We start from the raw sequence: 17,015 nt of genomic DNA on the forward strand, positions 1-17,015 counted from the left end.
CGTCCTCCAAAAACTGCATCAACAGTTTCATGGCGTTCGTCAACTTCGAAATGTATACTTTGATGTCGCGGGTGCTCGCTGGCGCCGTCGAGAATGAACCTAAGAAAGGGAAAAGAGACGATCATGTGTTTGCCTGAGTGAGACCAGACATCAGAATGGCACTCCGACATGCCGTTGTCTCTTCCAAAAACAACCAGCAAACCTTTTCATGTCCTGCCTCTTCTCCGGTGGGCGCGTTCGCAAGCGACAAACCCGAGGAACTCTCGTGCTTTGGAGAATGCCATCATCCATTTATTATGACAGCCTTGTCGCCCTGGCGAGTATAAGAGCTCCTTTCCTGGCCGCCACTTCCTTCCTTCTGTACTCCACTCGCGGACTTCCAATTTCTTAAAAACTAGCGGCAAGCGATCTATGGCTGAGTTCCGTGTCTGCGCTGTGTCCTCCAAAAGCCCTACACAACGCTTCCACGGTCTGCGTCGGTCCTGACCCTTTGTTTCCAAGAATCGGAGGTAGACCTCAATGTCGGTACGCGATAAACAAAAAATGCCACCACCACCATGTCATGGCGGGTGTCCAAAATAGCTCATCGAACTCCCCGATGTTCCTTCTCTTTCCCTGTGCGGCACTCCACTACTGGAGTTGGACAAGATATAGTTGAGTCAAATAATTTTGCAGACCGTTAAGAGTAATCTCTTTCTACACAGGAGTTACTCAAGTAATGCCAGATACAGCCGCCCTCGCATCAGGTCGTGCCAGTCGTATCAATACCTCACCAGTCCCACCAAAACGTCGAAAACCAAAAGCCAGTGTTCGCACCTACATGGGCAGCAGCAGCACGATCACGATCACTAATCACCCACCCACCCTTATCCTCAGCCATCCACAGAAGTCCTCAAAAACCGACCCACAAAGCCTGCACGCGACACCTTCGCATTGGCGTGCCGCTTGCAACCTCCGATCCGAAGTTCACCCGCGGAGCTGCTCGGCGGCGATTTACGTACACGGTACAATCGCAGCGAACCGGTGCTATCTCCAGGTGCAAGTACGCGATGGTTGGATCAGGGCGGTGAACGTGCGGCTCAGTGTCACATGAGGATGTGCGTCTTTCTCCGCTTGTTGACTCCGCGATTTTGTGGGTGGATAGTGTGGGTTGGTCTGGGGAGGATAATTGCTGTGGGTGTGGAGGGAATGTGGCGAGTGGGGGATTTGTATGCGGCGTCGTAGAGGGTCAGATAGGTAGTGCGCGACTCTTTGGGGCGTGAATTACCGAGGTCGCAGACTGCGATTCCGACGTGAGTCTTGCATGCGGCTGAAGACCCCAAGTTCAACGCCGTCCCGTGCCCGCAAGCCGTTCCTTCCCTTCCCTCGTCGGAGTGACGCATGCGCCTTCCCTTCGCTTCGCTTCGCTTCGGCATGCATTAACGCGGCCGGCTGTCGGATCCTGCCTGCCCGTGCCCATTACATACTTACGCGACGTCGCGATCGGCTTCTGAACAACGCGACAGAAGCCGAGCATCAGTACCGGCGCAGTATGCAGTTGCGATCAAGCTCGCCTCCCGCGAAACCTCGATTTCTTGGACTTCTTGGTCGCGTCTAAGGTGATGAGCCAAGTGCTCGGCCTACTAATCAATCATCAACATCGGTACGGCTAGCTGATGAGATTGGATGGACGGCGAGGAGACCAGGGACGCAGGACGGAGGAAAGAGCTAATACGGGGAAAGACTTCTTTCGCAGGCACAAATCGCCGCTGGTTTCCCATCGCTGCATGAGTCGTGCGCGCGGTGGTGGCAGACTAATCAACATACACACCAGCGACTAAGAAAAATTCGAACAATGACTGGGGCATCATGCACGCCGACCGTAGGTGGTCTAGGTGGTCGGGGTAGAATGCAACGGTATTTGGTTGACGGCGAACTACCTGCATGCTAGACAGGCCAAGCTCCGTATAGTGGGGTAAGGTTACCACAAAAATCTGGAGTAGACGCAAAGTCGGAACAGCCGACTTCGTTTGTGTATATTAAGAGGGGGACCCCAGACTTCTCTCATAGAACGTCTGTTCAACTCCGGTTTCCTGCCCGTCGCGACAAGGAAACACTGCTCGGGAATTGGGACCGCTTGGAAAGACCTCTGGTAAAGATGGTGTCGACACAGTACCCAGCGGACGACAAGATCTCCGCCCACGATGCGGCGCAGATCTCCGAGCATCACCACGCAGCGAAGGTTGGTGGGCTTGCGGCGAATATGAGTCCAGAGAGGAGGGCGGAGGTGGAGAAGAAGTTGAAGAGGAAATTGGATGCGAGATGTTCGCTTTTTGTCCTGATTTATATTATGAACTGTGAGTAGCCACCTCATCACGACATACGACAAAGGAGACCATCGCTAACGAGTGCATCTAGATCTCGACCGCAACAACATCGCCGCTGCCCGTCTGGGCGGTCTGGAAGAAGACCTCAATCTCAGCCCCACGCAATACAGCACATGTCTGTCTATTCTCTACGTGGGATACATCCTAATGCAGGTCCCGTCCAACATGATCATCAACAAGATCCCGCGTCCGTCGCTTTACATCGCCGTCGTAATGCTCATCTGGGGCATGATCTCCACTTTATCCGGAAACGTGACCAACTTCGCCGGCATGGTCGCTATCCGTTTCTTCATCGGCTTCGTGGAAGCTGCGTTCCTACCTGGTGCACTGCTTATCCTGTCGAAATGGTACACGCGCCGTGAGCTTACGCTGCGAAACGCAATCCTCTTCTGCGGCAACCTGATCTCAAACGCCTTCTCCTCTCTAGTTGGCGCCGCGGTACTGGGAAACATGGAAGGCACACTCGGCCACCGCGCCTGGAGATGGCTGTACTGGATTGAAGGCGCAGCAACGATGCTCATCGCCATCTCCGCCATCTTCATCCTCCCCGATCTACCACACAACTCAAAGGGGTTCACCGAGGAAGAGCGCGCCGTCGCCGTTCTGCGCATGACTGAGGATGTCGGCGAAGCAGATGAAGACTCGGCCGAGCAATCTGCGTTCGCGGGGTTCTTCATGGCAGTCAAGGATCTCAAGATCTATGTTATGATGCTCACGTTTACGGCATACGTAGTTGGACTGTCGTTTAACGCTTTCTTCCCTACACTCACAAGGACCTTGGGTTTCGGATACATCACCACGCTGCTCATGTCCGCGCCGCCGTGGGCCTTCGCCTGCGTAGTCTCGCTCATCAACGCGTGGCATGCGGATCGGCAGCAAGAACGTTTCTGGCACATCGTGTGCCCAATCATGCTGGGAATCGTCGGCTTCGTCATCTCGATGGCCACGTCAAACACCGCAGGTCGCTACGTCGCCCTCTTCCTACAAGCCTCCTCCTACGCCGGCTTCATCGTCTTCTACTCCTGGATCTCCTCCTCGTTCCCGCGTCCGCCCGCCAAGCGCGCCGTCGCCATCGCCATGATCAACGCGTTCTCGCAGCTCGGCAACATTGCTGGGAGTTATGTGTGGAATATGTCGGACAATGGGTACAGGAACAGCTATGGGGTTGTTACGGCGATGTTTGGGGTTACGATTGCGGGGTGCTTTGTTTTCAGGGTTATTTTGGTGAGGCTGAATAAGAGGTTGGATGATGGGACGGATGCGTGGGTTGTGCATGGGGATGTTGCGGAGCAGACGGCGGCGGTGGAGGGGGTTAGTGTTGAGGAGGGGAGGAAGCAGATGGGTGATTTTAGGTATCTTGTTTAGAGTGGTGATGGAGAGGTACGCGGTTGCGGATCTAATGAAAGACTTCCAATGTTCTTTTCACCTAGTCCACTGCTAGAGGTGATGTCACATCATACTACCATTCCGACGCTGAGTACCGTGAAGCCGTGCATCTCCGAATGATACCTCGTTACTACATATGTAGTCGTCAAGCAGTACATTCACCTCTCCGCAGTACAAACATCACCTAATATGTTCGAGATTGCCTCGCGCACGGACGGCGTTCACTATTTTGCCCGTCGCGCAATGACGCAGGTCCAAAACAAAGATCTCGTACTAGCTCCAACACAAGCTTCATCCCTCATCCCCACGGAGCCAGCGCGCCCACCCCATCCCAGCCCTGCGCGCACAACCTCAAACTTTCTTTTTACCCTCCCCGTCACTCCCATCACCACCCTCTCTCTATCCACAACCACAACCTCAACGCGACGAAATGGCACCACCGGCAGTCATCGAGCGCACCGCGCCCGATGTCGTCCCAGCACCCAAACGCGCACCCGCGCGCTCGCGCCTGCCCACGGCGCTGCGCGTGCCCATTCTCATCAGCTTGAACATGGGCATCAATATGCTGCTGTGGGAGTTTACGGCGAATTTCCTGCGTCCGGAACTAGGTGCTGTGAGCAAGGTGCCGCAAGAGGACGATGTCACGTCGTTTTACTCGCCGGCGGCGCGCGTCGCGATGCGCTGGGTTACTGTGTGGATGACGTGGTATTTTAACTATGACTGTAAGACGCGATTTCCCCCTCTATCCCATTGATACGATGATATGATGGGATGTATGGCTAATGTATGGGAACAACAGTCTTCGACGTCTCCGCCCTAACCGTCCTCACCTACGCGCCCTTCACCTACCTCCTAACCACCTACTACGAGATCAGCGCCCTCACCGCCGCCGCCAACATCACCATCGAAGTCCTCTCCTTCGCCATACCCACATACCTCCTCCGCCCCCGCTCCATCGTCCACCGCAACAACGAGCCCCTGCGCAACCGCTTCCTGCTCAACAGCATCCAAGTCCAGGTTTCGTCGTCTATGCTCGCCATCGCCGTGTACATTGTCGTGCTGTGGGCGGGCCAGACAAGCGGTTTCCTGAACACGTTCTTGGTCCAGTACTTCGATATTCCTACGCTGGAAGCGGCGCATAATGAGTCTCCGGTGTCGATTCTGATGAAGACTATTGTTGTGGGTTGGGCGGCGAAGGCGTTCTTGCTTAATCCGAGTTTTGCGGCGCAGAGGAGTGGGGTGGCGACGCCGGTTGAGGTTTTCGATCCGAGTACTGCGACGCTGCCGAAGACTATTGAGCATAACTTTTTCAACTATAGCAAGAGGACGCGCACGCTCATTCAGCAGACGGTTATTCTGAATGCGTTCCTGTTCGCCGGTACCGTTCAACGGTGTATGACGCTCATTGGTACCGATGTTGTCGGTGCCGTTGGCTACGCGGGTGTCTGGGTTGCGGCGAATACGGTGGTTGCGCTGTGGTATGGTTGGGTTGGAGACACAAGCACGGATTACCAGCCGTTGTAAGGGTATGAAGGGAGTGAGGTGTGGTGTGAAGTCGAAGTGAATGTATTAGTATGCCAAAGAGTCGGGGTCATGGGGTTGCGGCATTCCTGTTTCTCGGAATGTCACGAAAGACGGGAGACATGGAGGGTAGCCGAATCTATTGGGTTCATTCGGTTTATTTGAGGGAGGGCACATGTGTGTGTCGGCGGCTCTATAGCTCATTTTGATACCAGTTATTTTACAGTTTTTTCGTTCCTCGAATCATCTTGTCTCAGTCTGCATGTACTCTTTCGCGTATCTTCAGATGCATCAATGCAGATTCGCCCAGTGTTTGCCCTCCAAGTGTTCGCCCTCCAAGTGGTGAATCGTGCTGTTCAAGCCGTGAACCAAATTCTCCAGGTTGGAGACCTGTCCCTCCAAGCCCTTAATGTGGTCATCCTTTGCCTTTACCTGCCGCTTCACTTCCTTGAGAGTCTCGCCACGCTTCTTGTGTTTGACCATTAGCTTGTTGGCAAGCTTACGCGCCGTCTTGTCGGACACGCCTCCGAGAACTTGCTCTTGCAGCTCCTCGATATTGGTATCCTTTTGCTCCAGCTGTCGCATGTACGTCTCGATAACCTCGTTCCCGTCCGCATCTACTTCTTCACTCTTCTTGGCCTCGGTAAGTTGCTTCGCCAGCTTGGTGTTAGCGTCGACTTGTTCTTGTACTCGCTGCTGTGACACAGCGATAGCATCATCCACCTCCTTGAATTGAGCGTTCAACTCAACGATAGTCTCGTCTTGCTCCCTCGACTTCCTCGTCAGCACTTCCATGGCCTCTTCGTGGCCCTTGTAGTAGTCGCGAAGTTCTTGCAGCTCATCCTTCAACTCTTGTAGCTCTGCTTCCTTGGTCTCGTACAATGCTGAGAGATCGTCCATAGCAGCGTTATGCTCGCCGGTCTTGGTGTTGTGCGTAGTCCGAAGCTCCTCATGCTCACCCTTCAGTGTCTGCAATGCTGCATCCTTGGCCTTGAGTTCGACAGTGAGCTCGTCTTTGGTGGAACGCTCATGATCAAGTTCGATGGCGATGTCGATGTTGCGGCTTTGGAGGTCCGTATGGTGCCCGCGAAGATAACCTAGCTCATCCTTCAGCTCCCGCAACTCCGCTCGCTTGGCCTCATCTTTCTTCTTGTTGGCTTCTTCACTCTTCCTGAGCTCGGCAAGTTCCTTGTACGCCTTCTCGACATCCTTGTCTCGTCCATGTACATCCAGATGCAAACGAGAGATATCGCGATCCCGTTGCTGTACTTGTGACTGCGACTGGGTGAGAAGCCTATCTCGCTCCTCCATCTTGGTGTTGAGCTTATCGATGATCTTCTCTTTGCTTTTGAAGGCGAGGCGAAGCTCAAGATGCTCATTCTTCAGCTCGGCCAGCGCAAGCTTGGTCGAGTGGAGCTCGTCTCGTTGGTCGACGTGGGCCGCGTTCTTGAAAGAGAGGTCGTTGTATGCTGCAGAGAGGTCGCTGTTGCGCTCCCGAAGGTCCTTGATGACATCACGAAGATCCTTGACGGTATCACGGGAGTCACGTCTCGCTTCCTTCTGGACTGTAATGGTGTCGCGGAGGTCTTGTGTCGACTGCTCTTGCATGGCAAGGGTGTTGCGAAGGACTTTGCTCGCTTCCTCGTGCGTTCCGATAGTGAACTCGAGGAAACCCATCTCCATCTTGTGGAGTGGGACGGCTAAATGCTTGGTCAGTGGGAGCGGCTTGAAGGGAGGGCTTACATACGCATTGTCAGGCCATCTAATATGCGGCGACGAGCTTCTGACTGTCCAATAGAGCGTGGTTCGGTCCATCCAGGCATAGGTGGGGGTGGGGGAGGCAACGGAAGACGGGGAGGCAGGTGATCAAGTAGTGACTGAGTGGTAGTGTGCGGTCGCCGGCTCGGAAGATGTCCCTGCGGATCGGGGACGTATGGCAGAGACATGGATAGAAAGCGACTCCGCTGAGGGGAGAGCAGAGTCTGATCGATTTGAAACTGCAGGACTGGAGGACTCACGCGTCAAAATGTGAGTGTGCGAGACTGGCGTGGAAGGAGAAACAAACACAGGTAAAAGCGGATATTGACTCCCATAGTGCGCCAAGCAAGGGGCTGACTAACGCACTTTCTCCTTCACTTTCAATATCGGTATTCCAGAAGAGCTCATCTTTTGCGTTTGCGATGCGCGGTTGAGGATGGAGCGAGGCGTAGACGTCGACATCAAGGTGAAAAATCGCCACTGGCGACGCCGTGCATGGGGATGACAACGACTAACGGCAAACCTCAAAGAAGCCTTAAAACGGACTGAACACCTCCGGGCTTACCCATAAGTTTGGTCAAATGATCTCGCCGCATCTTTACCGTTGTCGTCTCGCAAAAGTCTTCGATGATGCCGCCGATGGGACAGTGACCTTCCCTGCTGCCTGTAGATGTTTGTCGATGTGGCAGCTGAGCATTTCAAGGATTCGGAGCATTCGAAGAAGAGACGGGTGACTTCAGACAAGACCATATCGAAATGACGTCGGTAAAGGAGGAAAGTGAGTGTCAAACGGGCAAGTGCGAATAACGACATCCCGAGACAGTCCAGATCCTGTGAAGCACGACCTTTGATACCCGCTAGAGGATACATCACCCTGTAAACTTACTAAATACCAAGACAAGTCATAGTGTAGGTCCCAATGGAGATACACGTAACGTCGCGACCGTCGCACTCACCTCTCAAGGTAGTCCGGCGATCGCTGCATCGTCTGGCATTCGCTCCCGCACTCTTGCTGGGCTATTTATCGTGAATTGGTACCTTGATGCATTCATCCCGTTGCGAGTGTCGAATATGGTGATTTCGGGACGTTGGTGCAGCTCTCTGGACACGCATCCTCGAACAATTGAAGTTCTAGCGTACCTGCCCCACGCGCCATCGTCACTGCCACAACCCAGCCATCAAAGCTCCACCCAAGCCTTCCATCCGATGATCTACCATCTCCACAGATCACTCAGGCATCCAGCCTTGCCCACAATTCTGCCTCAAAGCCAAGCCCTGAGCCGCAAGAGCCTCGTTCGATCTCACAAACCATTTCGACAACCTCGTCATACCTGATTAGGCGTACAGCTTCGTACCCCACACTGACATGTTCACTGCCACACACGCCGGGCCGTACAAACTCCACCAAGCTTTGCCCCTCGGCACATGATGTTCCGACCAAGACGCGCTCACATAAATAAACGCGAAGGCCCGTCAATAGGGGAAGATAGCTAAGACGGACAATTACCCCTCCAAAGCTACAGCTCTACGAATTTCCCCGCTACAACAACACCACCACCCAAACCACCAAATACCCAAACCACCTTCTCGTCACACCAACAACCAAACGCCCTAGCCCAACTTCCACAATGCCAATGTGGGCTGCTATCACGGACCCCGTCCTCGCTCTATCGGGCGGTCTCGCAAACGAAGAGCAAACACGGCGCAAAGTAGCCCGTGAAATGGCGATCAAGAACGGAGAAGACCCGGATGCGCTCGATAAGAAAGACCAAGGCCCCCGCAGAATAGGCCAATGGCTTTGGCTAAAACCGGAATGTGTGCAAGAATACAAGAAATGCCATGCAGAAGTATGGCCTGAGGTGCTCGAGCAGATTAAGGACTCGAATATCAAGGACTGTACGTTGCGTGTTACTCATTTGAGCTAATTATCAATCAGATCGAGCGATATTTACTAACGTGTTGTATCAGACTCGATATACATGAACCTCTTCCCCCGCCCCATGCTCTTCGCATCCTTCAAATACGTCGGCGAGAACTTCGACGAAGACATGGCGCGCATGGCGGAGAACAAGGTCGTGCAGAAGTGGTGGAAGATGACGGATAAGATGCAGGAGAGCCCTGTGAAGGGTGCGAAGGGGAGTGCGACGGGACCAGGGTGGTGGGGGCAAACGGAGGAGGTGTTTTATGTCGAGTAGATAAGGAAAGAAGGTGTGCAGCAAGCAATAGAGGAAGCATGTGTACAAAGGTGAAAGTTATTAGGTACTAAAACAAGGTATCATCGTCTCTTCCTAGAGTCACGTGTCCCCTATATCCTGACCTTCCACAGTTCCTCTGGGAAAATGTTCTCCGAGCAACTAAGTACTTGCTATCACTCCACGACCGCTTTCTCGCCCGCCTCTTCGCCTCTATGTCTCCGCAGCGTAGGTCGCTTCAGCAAACGCTGCAATGTCTGGAGACAGGTGTCCAGTTAATACAGGCAGTTGCTAGGCCTATGTAGGCAGCTGCTAAGCTCAAAAGGGTAACATTCAAGCCGAATCCCCCCCTCCAGCTTGTTTCTTGCCAACCATGCCGTCTCCCCGTGTATATTTTTCAATACAAGGCTGTGAAACATTGGCTTCGCGTATGCAAGCCATCGCCAGGCCTTACGGCATGGCCGGTCACCTTCCGTTGGAGGCTCGGTGCAGGCACACGCGACGCGTCTGAACCCCGCTGTTGTCGATGCTCGCGATTCCAGGCATCGTGTACTAGGTATCATACGCGTTTGCTTGCTTCAAAGGCTTTGCTAATTAGACTTCAAGGTTGAACTGACTAGGCAGTTGTTCTGAGGGGTTGCAAATAGCAGCATCGCTATTGCGTCCTTGTGTATGCTACCTAGGTAGCTAAGTTTACGTGGCTATTACCGCAGGGAATAACAGACACGAGCCACTCAAATCAGCACCTGCGCGTTTTATTGCTGTGGGCAGATAGTAGCGTCCATGCTTTGAGGCCTTTGCCCGAAGGCCAGGTCTTGGAAGACCACTCCAAGCGATCCCAGCTTCTCCTTCCACAGTTTCCAGTAGACAAATTAACGGGGCGACGCCTGCCTGGTATGATACGCTAAGATGCTAGTTCCCGTCGAAGTCTGGGAATCTGTCAAATGGCAGGTCACCTAGCGCCACAAATCCCTCGCTACTTCACCGACCTGATACCTACATGCCCCCGCAATAAGGTAACGGGTTCCTGTCACCCTATCATCATGCACCAGGATCACTATCACGATGGCGACCCGCAGCTCCATGCTATGTGCATAAACCACATCACTCCCATGGACAGTGCATACGGGTCACCAATGGAGAAGAGCAAACTTCACCGCTCTTACTTGTCGCCTCGTTCCAGGACTGCGACAGTGTGACATCTGACACGGGTGGCTGCGTGCGGACAGTGCAGCGGAGACGCCTGGTCTTCCATAGAATACCTGGGTGATTCACCTGTGCAACATGGCAGGGTTCCATGTTTGGTCGGGGTGCAAGGGGATCCCACGCTCCAGTACTAAACCGGAGTCCTTTCTGTGGACAGATTCTCGTCAGCGTTGAGTTGGTTGACTTTCATCAAAGTCTAGCCTTCAGCAACAGAGCTCTTTCTACTATTGTGCGTTACTTGAAAGCAACTTTGTGGATGCTCTCCTACCTTGTGCATCGGAATTCTGAACAGACGATACCGTATTGTTACTTCTCTGTGACCAGAATATCTTTTTATTCGCTTTGATGCACAAGTCTCACTTTGTTCGTCCTGCTACACGATATGGATCGTGATCATATCTCGCGATACTGCCCCTCTCAGCGTCCAGAACGAGACGACACCGATCGTTCTCGATCTCGATCGGTCACGCAGCGCCGTTCGCGCTCCCCTCTACCACTCCCTCCACGGGAGACATCTCGTATTGGAGAAGTAACTTCCAATCGTCTCATGGAGGAATCGTCGACGGCGGAATCTCCAGTACAACCTCGCTCTTTTATGAGTGCTCGGTCACGCGCTTCAGCCTTTACAGAAGCAACAAGTGCGCGTTCATTGTATCGATCGAGATTAACCCCCCAAACATCCACTACTTCCTCGATACACCGATATGCCAGCCCAACATCGAGATCACTAGCACGACAGCGCTCCGTGGCGAGACATACTACACATACGCCTCCTCCTCGACCGTCCGTTCCATGCCAGACACACCCAGACTTCTCGATTGAGGGTGAGCAAGTCCGCGAATCGATCGGAATCACCAATGGTCGAGCCCATATCGATCAGTCAAGAGCTGCGTCGGCCCAGCAGCCGAATCTTTTATCCGCTTCACCGACCGACGTGCTCAAACTAATCGAAGACGCCGGTCAACTCTCGACGCTGTTGACGCAAGGATTTGGTAATAGACACGATCCCAATTCTAATCACAGATCAGAAGGCGTCGCCCTCTATAACCTAAGATACAAGGCGGCAGAGGTATAGTTATAGAAGACTATCGCCTCTTTAATTACTACTATTAATCTTAGAAAGAATTATTAGTACAGTTTATAAGATCTACTAGCTAAGGAAGTAGAAAAATCTATTTTACTCTATATTAGTAGGCTAATGCAAATTAGCATTATAGGCAAGACTAGGCAAGGTAAATCTTGCCTTATTAGAGGTCTATTAGGTAACAAGAGTATTGTTTAAACTATAAAGAGTAGCGAGAGCCTAACTAGAGTAATTCTAGAGTACTATTACTAGATTAATTACAACTCTTAATTTAAATACTATGTAATTATCTCTTTTCTCTTATAGAAATCTATACAGAAGTAGATTAAAATATACTTTAAATACTAGAACTATAGGCTTCTATTATATAAAGACAAGAGCAAGCATAAAGATAAAGAAAAAGATTAAAGCCTAGATTCTGCAGGCCTAGATTCTTCTAGAGTAGATATAGAAATAGCTATAAGGTTTTTCTAAGCACTCTTTTATAGAGACTCTAGTTTTAAGAATAAGAAGGCTATAAAGAACTACCTTCTAAGTAGTAAATAGTTATCTATATAACATAATATATAAGATTAGCTTATTAAGCGCGCTTGCGATATGTATAATAAGCTTAATTATTAGAATATAAATATATATAAATAAATTACTAAAGAGCTATAGCATAAGCTTGCTTAAATTACGCATAGTTGCTTAGCTAATAACTTAAGAGAAGGTTATAACGCTTAGCTCTTTGTTAAAGTTGTTAAAATTAGTAGCCTCTTTTCCCTGTCTGAGTACATTATTATCGCTGACACCCTAGGTTAAAACGACTTAAATCGTCTTGCGCGTGCCAGCGTGGACGACTACCTACCCTCTTGTTCGTCCGTCATAATAGCGTGCAACATTAGTCGCATCATATCTGACGACAGCCTCCCCAATCAAATTGAGAAGATTCAACGTCACCGTCCTGTGACAGTAGTCGCTACATTCTCTGAGGTACGAGGAATCGATCTATCAGGACGCTCTTGCTGACTCTAAGATAGGACGTCGGCCTGGTTCCCAGCAGGCACACTAAGCTCAGCCCAGACGAGAAGCATACGTATATGAGGCTTCACGAGAAACTCAAACAGCTTGAGAGGGAAGATTTTCAGCCCCGAACTCTGGATCAGAGCCCTCCCGCTGAAGCTATACTACGCAACCAGTTGACGCAAAAACATGTGAAGAAAGCGTACGTGAATAGCTGAGAATCCGGGCATTGTTGATACTAACTGGAACATAGCGTTGCGCAAGTGCTTGTTGAGGAACGCAGCCGGCGCGTGAAGGAAAGGCTTATGGCAGAAGCACGGGGCAAAGGCCGTCCTCACGCAGTGTTTTGTGTGTCCGCTTTCGACTACCAGCGCAACATTAGGGGGGTTGCTGCCCACGACCCCGCCCTTCTCCCTCTCAACCCCAACGATACGGAAATACCTGCATTGAAGCGACATCTCATCTCGTTGTGCTCGCCCATGCGAGTGGAAGAGCTAGTCCGCTATGTGGGCGCAACATTACCAGGTCTCATGCTTAGCATGCAGATGGGGATCAACAAACGAACCGATGTGTTCCAAATCAAGATCGAAGGTGGAGTCGAAAATCTGAGTAGTGTAAGCGGTTTAGATTGCCACGAAAGCCAAACTAATACCGTCCCAGACATGTGTAAAGAAGGTCCATCGATGCATCGACGATGTATTCAGGGATCGAATCGAAAAGCCCTTACTGGTCACCTTGCGTACGCGGCTACCTGCATTTATCGAACGTGCTGAGGAACTGTGCGAAGTGTGGCTTCAGGTGGGATTTGAAAATATCTTAGAGATACCTACTGACGCTTCTAGTGGCATCATAACACGCACAAAACATTTGTCGGCAACCTAGGTAATAGACGCCTTCTTATCTATAGAGTTAGACTGATGGCGTTCAAGGCAATTACAAAAAGCCCAGAAAGGGCAAGCCCAGTTGGAACCATCAGTTGCTCGAGCAGCACCGCATAAGCCTCAACCCGATTTTTCAGAACATCCATGAAGCTCTATGGAACAGTATCGAACCAGTGAAACGTGAAATTCTGTCAGCAATGGGGAAGCTAGCCGAGGACATTCGCAGTGAGTTGCCTATACGAAACTTGACTCCTTAGCTGACAAAATGAAGAGCAGTATCCAGAGCATAGACCTGCTGAGCTGAACCTACTCCTCAACAGCATCTACATGAAATTTGCACCTGTTACCACGATGAAAACCAAGTGCATTACCAATCTGAGAACGTTCATCGAGTAGATACTCGGCGAGCGGACGCCCCACTTCTTTTGCTGACTTCGACTGTAGGAAGCAGAGATTACGCTGTCTTACTGACACTGACGATATCTCCTACTTCGGGTACGCCATGATCGATGTATACACAGCGAGCAAAGAGATCAGGCGAGGGAACAAGAAGGAGGAGACACGAAAGGTCATGCAACATCGAACGTTCAAAAGACTGCTTCGCGACGAAGAGACAACGCCATACCACGCGATTCCTGTACAACTACAACAAGCCATCAACTCCCAAAAGCAGCTGATCAAGGAGTACTTGGAGGAGAAGATTGGGTCGTTATTCCAGGCCATCGGTAATGATCTGAAGCGATTGGGAGTGGAGCAGGCGAGCCTGAACCACAGCGAAGACCGCGAGGTTCGTGAGTCGATTGGCAGGACGCTTTCGAAGGCGAAGGAAGATCTTGGGACGATTGAGGCGTTGTTGAAGGAGAGCGGCGTTGATTGCGATGGTATCAAGGATCAGTTGACGTGACGATCTTTTTCTAGATATGCATTAGATGATATCGGGTAATGAAATTCTATTGCTTTAGTGTTGTTGATATTCTTCCTCTCTAAAGTCAACTTCTGCATACTCACCGCACGAATCTGCCCACTACTGCTCGCGTCTAACAACGAAGAATTCACCTAGGTAGTCCGGTCTTCTACTCGCAAAGGTATTAACTAACAGAGAATGAAATATTGTGCATAGGTCATGCTGCTCGTGTTTAGTCAGGTCAGCGTCTGCGCTGTTGCTTCGAGGATGCGCCACACTATTATCCCCCGGGGGGATAGTGTGGCGCATGCTGGGTAGACAGTGTGGCGCGCGCTGGGCTGTCTCGCCTTTACCACGAACTACCTAGGTACGTTTCCAACAGAGGCCCAGAGATAGATATCACAAGACAAACTATACGATTGCCCGCATCGGGGTCTGAAGCGACAGCTGTGTTTCGCAAAGCAGGGAAAACACGAGTCCGAGCTGTTACTTTCGTGTTGAAGAAAAGCAAAAACACAGCGGCACGCATGCTCCTATTTCGGGGCGGACTAGACCACGCTAGCCACCAGCGCTAACACCTCCCTGCATCAGCCACCCAGTTCTCCCAACCATCCCATCTCTCCGACATCGACTTGACACACGCCTACGCATGCGCGCTCGACTCGTATGTGGAGACGACAGATGCTACCTGGCCATGATAAAGTTCCGGCCCTGGGACCCGCTGTCAGGGTCTGGCTGCGCACGCTGCGCTACGGCAAGACACCCAGACCAATCGACCGCCGATGCGAATGTGAGGCTGTCACTTGGCGACGGGATCCACCGCTACGTTTTTGCTACGTATGATGTGCTGGGGCCTGATTCAGATACTAGGCTTTCAGGGACTGAAGAGATGCATGGAGTGTGTGGCTTGCGACTAGCAGGCTCTTCAGATGTTGAGTTGAATACCCTGGTTGCCATGACGGAGGCTCTATGGAGACAGGACGTGATGGCGAGAATGGTCCCCGTCTACTCTTCGCACTATAGCCATTCGCAGGTCACGTGCAAAAACGGTCGCGATCTCTCTGGATTCGCAGTCACATGCTATTCATTCGTAATCTAACGGCATCCAGTCGTTCACCAAGGCCTACCTAGGTAACCAACACAACCAGCAAGCAAAACAACCCCATCACAACTCCCGCTCAAACTCATGGCTCTGCAACATCGTCTCCCCCCGCCCATCTATACTCACCCTATGCAACCTCCCAACATTCTTCCCCAAATCCAGCTCCACCAAACTATTCCTCCTCTCTCCCCTCCTCATCCGGGACGCAGAACCCGTCATCTCCTGATCCACAATCTCCGTATCATCAGGCATAACCTCATCCTGCGGTACATCTTCAATGCGAAACAAAAGCTGGTATTCCGGCGCATCGTCCGGGCGCTTAGGATTCTTCTTATCCCGGAAAATCGTAATACTGGGAATATGTTTCAACCCTAATTCCGCCTTGTGCTGAACCAGCGTGAACGCTTTGTTTGCGCCGACGGGTGTGCCTAGCAGTGCGTGATACTCCTCACTGGACTCGTCGACCTGGAGACCTGGCCACTCTGGTACCTCGTTGTAGCCTTTGCTTACGAGAATTCGGTCGATGACGGGGACAGTTTCAGTGTTGATGATGCTGCTACCGAACCAGTATTTCAGGTTCTTGGGGTTGGGGTTGCGCAGCCAGTAGGCAGCGAGGATGTCGGAGGCTTGGCGGAGGGCGGGGAGTTGGTCCACCGGGAAGCCTTCGGCGTAGTTGTCCATGGCGGCGGGCCAGGGGGCCATGAAGTAGTGGCCGTAGATTGCTGGAAAGGGGGGTTAGTGGGTGGTGGTTGAAGGGATGGGGGGAGAGAGTATTTACCTCCTTGTTCCGCGTTGAAGGCGAAGCGGTAGAAAGCTCCAGTAGCCTATATATAGTCAGCCAAACTGTCAGTGTTTGGCGTATCTCTCTTCCTGGAATACTCACGCCATACTCTTTGTGGTCGGGGTCGTTGTCAAGGAAGTAAGTCTGCATGTCTACCGGGAGATCATAACCATCATCGTCCACGGCGTCCTCTTCCATATGCTCGATAGAGTAACACTTGTTCTTGCCACCAAACTCCACCGGCTTGGTATCCAATCCAAGGTCGCTCAGCGCAGCCTCGATCCTGTTCTGAATCTCCACGTTTGCGAAGTCGTCCGAAAAGTGGCAGTTAATTTCCGGGTCATAGTAGGCTTCATGCCAGTACCAATCCCTTAGTTCGGCTAGATGCATGTCAGTGTCAATGGCTGCGTAAGGATGGTGATGGTGATGGAATGGATAGAAGTTACCTTCAAGTGTTCCCTTCCACTGGCTTGCCGCTGATGGCGGATTGCGGTCGAGGTAGTTGGGCCAGTTTCGGCCGGCGACCTCGTCTGGCATTTCCATGAGGCAACGGAGCCAGTTGCCCTTCTTCTTATACTTGTCCCAGCTGGCATCGTTCGCGTAGTCGGTGGGGTCAAAGTCCACAGCAGTCTGGACTAGATTCGGCTCGGAGGTGGGGGCTTTGTCGTTGGTAGATGAAATGCTCACTGCGCTATCGCGACGATCTAGAAGGCTTGATGGAAAGGCTGTGGAATTGGAGGAGCCAAAGGATACTTCGACATGCTTGCTGTAGACCAGCGGTACACAGATCACGGTAAGGAGAAGTGTAGCAATCTTCATGGCTGATGTG

General features: G+C 51.7%; 6 protein-coding genes across 6 annotated transcripts; 4 read left to right on the top strand and 2 right to left on the bottom strand.

Moving 5' to 3' along the window:
• Positions 1-2,137: 2,137 nt before the first annotated feature.
• Positions 2,138-3,731, top strand: J4E93_008117 (uncharacterized protein; the record flags this gene model as incomplete). The annotated part of the gene is made up of 2 exons (XM_049346019.1): positions 2,138-2,336; positions 2,398-3,731. 2 exons carry the CDS (start codon positions 2,138-2,140, stop codon positions 3,729-3,731), a joined length of 1,533 nt encoding a protein of 510 aa, XP_049196952.1.
• A 451-nt stretch (positions 3,732-4,182) lies between these two features.
• J4E93_008118 (uncharacterized protein) lies at positions 4,183-5,276 on the top strand (the record flags this gene model as incomplete). The annotated part of the gene is made up of 2 exons (XM_049346020.1): positions 4,183-4,474; positions 4,552-5,276. The coding sequence occupies 2 exons, from the start codon at positions 4,183-4,185 to the stop codon at positions 5,274-5,276; spliced, it is 1,017 nt and encodes a 338-aa protein (XP_049196953.1).
• A 288-nt stretch (positions 5,277-5,564) lies between these two features.
• Positions 5,565-7,024, bottom strand: J4E93_008119 (uncharacterized protein; the record flags this gene model as incomplete). The annotated part of the gene is made up of 2 exons (XM_049346021.1): positions 5,565-6,973; positions 7,021-7,024. The coding sequence occupies 2 exons, from the start codon at positions 7,022-7,024 to the stop codon at positions 5,565-5,567; spliced, it is 1,413 nt and encodes a 470-aa protein (XP_049196954.1).
• Positions 7,025-8,665: 1,641 nt separating this feature from the next.
• Positions 8,666-9,226, top strand: J4E93_008120 (uncharacterized protein; the record flags this gene model as incomplete). The annotated part of the gene is made up of 2 exons (XM_049346022.1): positions 8,666-8,927; positions 9,000-9,226. 2 exons carry the CDS (start codon positions 8,666-8,668, stop codon positions 9,224-9,226), a joined length of 489 nt encoding a protein of 162 aa, XP_049196955.1.
• Positions 9,227-12,997: 3,771 nt separating this feature from the next.
• Positions 12,998-14,303, top strand: J4E93_008121 (uncharacterized protein; the record flags this gene model as incomplete). Its single annotated transcript, XM_049346023.1, has 3 exons — positions 12,998-13,127; positions 13,671-13,791; positions 13,844-14,303. The coding sequence occupies 3 exons, from the start codon at positions 12,998-13,000 to the stop codon at positions 14,301-14,303; spliced, it is 711 nt and encodes a 236-aa protein (XP_049196956.1).
• Positions 14,304-15,468: 1,165 nt separating this feature from the next.
• Positions 15,469-17,005, bottom strand: J4E93_008122 (uncharacterized protein; the record flags this gene model as incomplete). The annotated part of the gene is made up of 4 exons (XM_049346024.1): positions 15,469-16,127; positions 16,184-16,229; positions 16,289-16,566; positions 16,633-17,005. The coding sequence occupies 4 exons, from the start codon at positions 17,003-17,005 to the stop codon at positions 15,469-15,471; spliced, it is 1,356 nt and encodes a 451-aa protein (XP_049196957.1).
• Positions 17,006-17,015: the final 10 nt, after the last annotated feature.

The sequence above is a fragment of the Alternaria ventricosa genome (genome assembly GCF_023758065.1).
Source record: "Alternaria ventricosa strain BMP 2768 chromosome Unknown scaffold_15, whole genome shotgun sequence".
Lineage (NCBI taxonomy): Eukaryota > Fungi > Ascomycota > Dothideomycetes > Pleosporales > Pleosporaceae > Alternaria > Alternaria ventricosa.